This window comes from Heptranchias perlo, chromosome 14 (genome assembly GCF_035084215.1).
Source record: "Heptranchias perlo isolate sHepPer1 chromosome 14, sHepPer1.hap1, whole genome shotgun sequence".
NCBI lineage: Eukaryota > Metazoa > Chordata > Chondrichthyes > Hexanchiformes > Hexanchidae > Heptranchias > Heptranchias perlo.
Window position 1 is genome coordinate 8,168,401 of NC_090338.1, and position 6,665 is coordinate 8,175,065.

The 6,665-nt window shown below is 41.5% G+C and overlaps 1 protein-coding gene across 1 annotated transcript; it reads left to right on the forward strand.

Annotated features, from left to right (window-relative positions):
* The first annotated feature begins 2,746 nt into the window (after window positions 1–2,746).
* On the forward strand, window positions 2,747–6,251 carry LOC137332045 (protocadherin-10-like). Its single transcript, XM_067995771.1, has one exon. The coding sequence runs from the start codon at window positions 2,881–2,883 to the stop codon at window positions 5,272–5,274; it is 2,394 nt and encodes a 797-aa protein (XP_067851872.1). The 5' UTR covers window positions 2,747–2,880; the 3' UTR covers window positions 5,275–6,251.
* The last annotated feature ends 414 nt before the right edge of the window (window positions 6,252–6,665 follow it).

The window sequence follows — 6,665 nt, forward strand, 5'->3', positions numbered from 1 at the left end:
CTTCACCACACGGACTGCAGTGGTTCAAGATGGCGGCTCACCACCACCTACTCAAGGGCAATTAGGGATGGGCAATAAATGCAGGTCTCGCCAGCGATGCACACATCCCATGAACGAATAAAAAAATTATATATTCTCAACATTGATTTAGGAGCAAAAAATTAATATATCTTGAACCGCTGCAGCCCCCCACACCCACCATTGCTTCCAAACTCGAGCAGCCCCACTGCAGCGCCATCAAGTCCCCAGCGCTCCCAAATCCCAGTGCGAGGAAAGCCAAGGACAGCACCCGTTGTCTCAAAAGCACTGGTCCTCTCGAAGTGCAACTTAACCTCATTCTCCCACCTCTATACTGCTAAGTACAAGGTAGATGAAGTGGTGGCAAAAAAAATGGGCGGTAGAGGTTCGGCCGTCTATTATTCTGCAGCCAGATTTTGTTTTCCATTGACTTCATTTGGTATCGAGTTTGAGACATCTGTCTATTAGATATATAAGGATCGCCCCCCCTCAGACCCTTATTGACACATAAATATATATACAGTTTTCTCACAATAATTGACAGAGTTCTAGAATTCATTCCCCAAAGCAGCAGTAAAAATCCGAGAATACATTAAAAAAATGGAATTTGACTTATTTGGTCAGTGACCCCGATGTTAATTCCTCGATGCCATAAACGGCCCCTATTAACAAACTTTTAGAACATCCTCTACGGCCTATCGTATCATTGGAGGGCTGAGCATGGCGAGTGTTGCAGTTTACTCTGCAGTTTCATTCACGATCATTCACTATAATTCTGAATGATAGGATAGTCTACCTAATTAGTAGTCACTATGGCTCAGAATCAAATTTTTGCCTCAACTATACCAGCGATGAAGGACTTCAGTTATGTGGAGCGATTGGAGAAGCTGGGATTGTTCTCCTCAGAGCACCGAAGGTTAAGGGGAGATTTGATAGAGGTGTTCAAAATTATGAGGCGATTTGATAAAGTAAGTAAGGGGAAGCTGTTTCCGTTGGCAGGAGGGTCAGTAACCGGCGGACACCGATTGAAGACAATGATTAAAGAACCTAGTAGTGATGCTTAGGCAGCGAGTTGTTATGATCTGGAATGCACTGCCAGGAAAGGGCGGTGGAAGCAGATTCAATAGTAACTTTCAAAAAGGAATTGGATATATATGTTCAAAATTATGAGGGATTTTGATGAAGTAAATAACTGGAAACAGATTCCTGTGGCAGAAGGCTCGGTAACCAGGGGACACAGATTTAAGGCAATGGCTAAAGAACCAGGTGGAGATGAGGAGATTTGTTCAGGCAGCGAGTTGTTATGATCTGAAATGCACGGCCCGAAAGTGTGGTGGAAGCAGATTCAACAGTAACTTTCAAAAAGGAATTGGATAAATACTTGAAGAGGAAAAAAAACCTTGCAGGTCCATGAGGAAAGAATGGGGGAGTGTAATTTATTGTTCGTTCTTTCATAGTACGGACTCAAGAATGAAAGGCTGAATGACCTCCTTCTGTGCTGTATGAACCTATGATTCTATAACGATACAGAAAATTCATGGTAATCATCGCATAAAAATCAGGTTGTGAGTGCATCTGCAGCAGTCAATTGCGCTGTTATCGGTTCAAATATAAGTAACAAATTACACTGTTTCATGAACTTGGTGGCAATTGAGCGACGCTTTGTTTTGGGTCTTGGAAATAATGAAAATCCAGTTGAGCCTAAAAAGCTCCCTGGCTCAAATTTTCGGAATCAGCCCTCTGAAAGATGTCGGAACCGAGTATGAAGAACTTCTCCGCCCGGACATAAATAAATCAGCCCCGTTCATTTGCTAAAGACGCACCATGTCTAAATTTAATGCAGAACACGATACTGACCTGTTATTATCTGACCTGAAGATTACTATACTGCCAATGGAACCAACATACTTCCTAGTTATGTGACATTGCCCATTCACAGAAAACATGCCTTTTTTTATTTTACATTAACTGCGTTTGTTCAGAATGAAATATACAATCATATTTTGCGAATGTTTGATTTCATGCAAAAATTATTTTGAAGAAACTGAACATATTAATCATGAACTTAATTCAACTAAAAAGACTATTCGAAAACTTCAATATGAGCTGAAACCATCGGCTCAAAATATATATTGGAAGGCTTTTTAAAATAAATACTCAAAATCCTTACAAGTATTACTAAATTGATTCAGACCTTGGACCGCGCTGCCCAACATCAGGAGGATTCCTCCCATGTGTCAGGATGCTCCTGCTGGTAATCTATAGATTACATTAGGTAAACTACAAGAAATACTGAGCAATAAAAAATCGGACGATATGTGTACGACTATAAGGATCACAAATCGATTTGAATTATCAGCGACTATTGATGATGTGGAAGATGTTATTGCGAGGAATCTGAGGATTTCTGCTGCTACAGTATATTCCACCGATTTTAGAAATAAGACAGCAAAATAAACTACAATATTACATGAGCTTTTGAGGGGATTTTAATAGCTCCGAAACATTCCGTTTCTTTATATTACAAATAATTTCGAAACAGTATAGCTTTAAGAACAGTTGCTGTAGTTATTGGTTGAGGCTCTTCGTGTCGCTGTCTACCAATAAGGAGCTGAGATGCTGCAAGAGATCTATCCCCTCCCCTTCAGGGAAACACAGAACCGAAGCGAAGAGACAGACGGTGCCTGCGTTTCTGCTGTGCGGACATGTTTAGAAAAGCTGCCCGGGTTGAGTGTTTTCCTTGCTCGCTTCAAAATTAGTATTTAAATATATATTCGACTAATTGTTGTGGGTGAAGACACAAGTTAGTGTAAACTATTGGAAAATATTGTGACATTTTACCAGAAAATCAAGCCCAGAACAATGGCGAATACAATCAGCAGCGGGGCGTTTTTTATTTTCCTGCTTTGTGCTTCGGACATTGTTACCGGACAAATTCGCTACTCGATTCCCGAGGAGATGAAGCATGGGGCCTTTGTTGGGAATATCGCCGAGGATTTAAAACTAAACATTTGGGAATTATTGACTCGCAAGCTTCGGCTGGCCTCTAATGACAGGAAGCAATACATGGAGGTAAATGTGGAGAATGGGATTTTATTTGTTAATGAAAGAATCGACAGAGAACAGATTTGTGGACAAAGCTCAACCTGTTCCCTTTCCTTTAAAATAATGTTCAACAATCCTTTGGAAATACATCCTGTTGCAGTGGAGATACTAGATATAAATGATAATTCACCCAGATTCCCGAAAAATGAATTCTCCCTGCAGATTAATGAAATAATTGCGCCAGGAGCGCGCTTTCCTCTCGAGAGCGCGCACGATCCGGACGTGGGCACAAACACAGTCAGCAATTACCAGATCAGTCCAAACGAGCACTTCGGCCTCAAAGTGCAGACAAGAACTGATGGGAGTAAAAGTGCGGAGCTGTTATTAGAGAAGTCCTTGGACCGCGAGCAGCAGTCAACGTTTTATCTTGTGTTGACGGCCATCGACGATGGGATTCCTCAGAGATCAGGCACAACTCGGATTATCATTACAGTTGTGGACTTCAATGATAACGCGCCTTTATTCGATCATGAAATCTACAGGGCGAGTGTAGCAGAAAACGCCCCCAAAGGTACATTGGTGATAAAAATTAATGCTGCTGATCGAGATGAAGGTATCAATGCTGAACTGACGTATTCTTTCACAAGTCACGTGTCCCAATCGATTCGCGAGTTGTTCAAATTGCACCCGGCAACTGGAGAGATCAGAGTTCAAGGTGTACTGGATTTTGAGGAATCAAGTGTTTATGAACTTGATGTACAAGCTGTGGACAATGGTTCTGTCGGCATGACAGGACACGCCAAAGTTGTAGTCGCATTAATTGACACGAATGATAACGCCCCGGAGTTAGACGTGACAGTGGTGGCCCGCGCGGTGCGGGAAGATGCTCCCCCAGGGACTGTGCTAGCTCTGATCAGTATAACGGATCCAGATTCCGGCGAATATGGACATGTACAGTGTCAAATTCCAGTGAATATTCCGTTTAAGCTTGAAAATTCTTTAAGAAATAATTATAAGTTGGTTACCAATGATATTCTGGATCGAGAAACGGCCCCACTGTACAACATCTCCATTTCAGCTTGGGACGGAGGGTCTCCTCCTCTTTTAACAAGTAAAACCATCTCGGTTTCGGTAACTGATATAAATGACAATGCGCCGAGGTTTACGCAATCCTCATATAATGTGTATCTGATGGAGAACAATACTCCAGGTGCTTCGATATTTGCTGTTACTGCTTTAGATTCCGATTTGGATCAGAATGGGGAAGTCTCCTATTCCATTCTGGAGAATCAGATTCTCGATGTATCTGCCTCTGTTTACGTCACTATTAACTCAAGAAATGGGAACATTTACGCGCTGCGCTCCTTTGACTATGAGCAACTGAAACATTTCCAGATCAAAGTCCAAGCTCAAGATGATGTATCTCCCCCACTGAGCAGCACGGCCATCGTGAATGTTATTATTTTGGACCAGAATGACAATACTCCAGTTATTGTTTCACCTTTAACGTGGAACAGTTCAGCGTCAGTGGAGATTGCGCCGCAATCAGTATTTCCAGGATACTTGGTCACCAAGGTCACCGCGGCTGATGCTGATTCCGGTCAGAACTCTCGGCTTTCTTATCAACTGTTGGAGGCCACTGATCTCAATCTGTTCACTGTGGGGCTTCAGTCTGGGGAAATCAGAGCAACTCGAAGTATAATGGACAAAGACATAATCACAGAAAGACTTGTGATCTGTGTGAAGGACAATGGACAGCCCAGTCTCTCAAGTACGGCCACAATTTTATTTTCAATCTCGTCCAATGTTACTGAAAAATCTTCTGAACGAACGGACACACCCAGACTCTCGGAGTATTTTTCGCCTCTAAATCGTTATTTAGTCATTATTTTAGGATCAACTTCCTTTTTGTTTCTTGTAACCATCATTTTTCTAGTCGTCGTGAAGTTTAAACAAGACGGAAATATTGCTGAAGACTACAGCTCGACTATTTGTTGTTCCATACCGAGTCATTCGAATGATGCTTTTAATCGGACACCTGCAGTAAACGAACCAGTAAATTATACCGGTCCTGTTCAGACTGGAGGTTATCGTTATACCGTGTGTTTATCTCCAGAATCATCGAACAGTGATTTTCTATTTCTGAAGCCCTGTCATCCTACCTTGCCTTTCAATGACTTGGGTGTCCGTGACACCAACACAAGAAAATAATTTATAAGCAATTTCCATGCTGGCAATCGCAGATATTTCACTTTAGTGAGGAGCTATCTGTTATGCAGTGAATTAATGTGTAAGTTTTATGTATATGCAAAATCCTCACGTTGGTAGTTGAAGTTCGAATCGGCCAAATTGCTTGCTGCTTTTCCTATAATCCTACTTGTCCGTGGTGCTGAATATACCTGCCGTTTTTGTGACATTCCTGAGTAGTGTATACTGCATTAACGTTAGCATGAAAGCTGACTTTGACTTGATTCACTTTCAGTTTCAATGAATGTGTCACTCTGTCATTCGTCTTTTCGCTGCTGTTGTCATGTTGGATCGCATGTATATTAAACTGGTTCGTCTCACAAGGCATAATTTCAGGGCCTGGGATGCATTCACCAGTGACTGTAACGTTTCATAGAACAAAGTCTTTCTTTCTAATGCCACGCTGAATTAAAAGTTTTGGTTTTATCAGTGCATGCAGTGATAACGTTGACGCGTTTCAGAAAATACCTCTATCTCAAATGTTAATATTCTCCAAAAATAATTGATATTGCAATTAAGTTGAAGATGTCAAAGATAAATAATTTCTCAGCTTTGCTACAGACTTGATATAAAACATTGATTTGTTGGGTATGTAATCTGTTCATTTCATATTGTGTTGGGTACACGGAGCGCGCAAAATTTAACTATAAGTGTGTTCAGTTCCTACTATTTCATAGTATCATCGTAGGTACAACACAGGAGGAGACCATTCGGTCCATCATGTCTGTGCCGGCTCTTTGAAAAAGCTATCCAATTGGTCCCATTCCCCTGCTCTTTCCCCATAGTTCTGTAAATTTTTTACCTTCAAGTATTTTTTAAATTGCTTCTGAAAGTTACAATTGAAGCTGCTTCCACCACCCTTTCAGGTAGTGCATTCCAGATCTTTAAACTCGCTGTGTAAAAAAATGTTTCCTCATGTGGCCTCTGGCTCATTTGTCGATCACATTAAATCCGTGTCCTGTGGTTACCGACTCTACTGGCACTGGAAACAGTTTCCCCTTATTTACACTGTCAAAACCGCTCATGATTTTGTACACCTCTGTCAAGGCTCTCCTTAACCTTCTCTGTTCTGAGGAGAACAACTTCAGCTTCTCCAGTCTCTCCACATAACCGAAGTCCCTCATCCCTGGCACCAATCTCGTAACTCTCTTCTGCACCTTCGCTAAAGCCTTGACATCCTGCCTAAAATGTGGTGCCCAGAATTGAAAACAATACTCCAGCTGAGGCCTAACCATTGTTTTATAACGGTTTTACATAACTTCCTTGCTTTTATACTTTATGCCTCTTTTAATAAAGCCCTGAATCCCAAATGCTTTTAAACAGCCTACTCAACTTGTCCTGCCAAGTTCAAAGAT

Bases quoted from the DNA above. Each gene is read 5' to 3' on its own strand.
- LOC137332045 (XM_067995771.1), top strand. From the start codon at position 2,881: ATGGCGAATACAATCAGCAGCGGGGCGTTTTTTATTTTCCTGCTTTGT.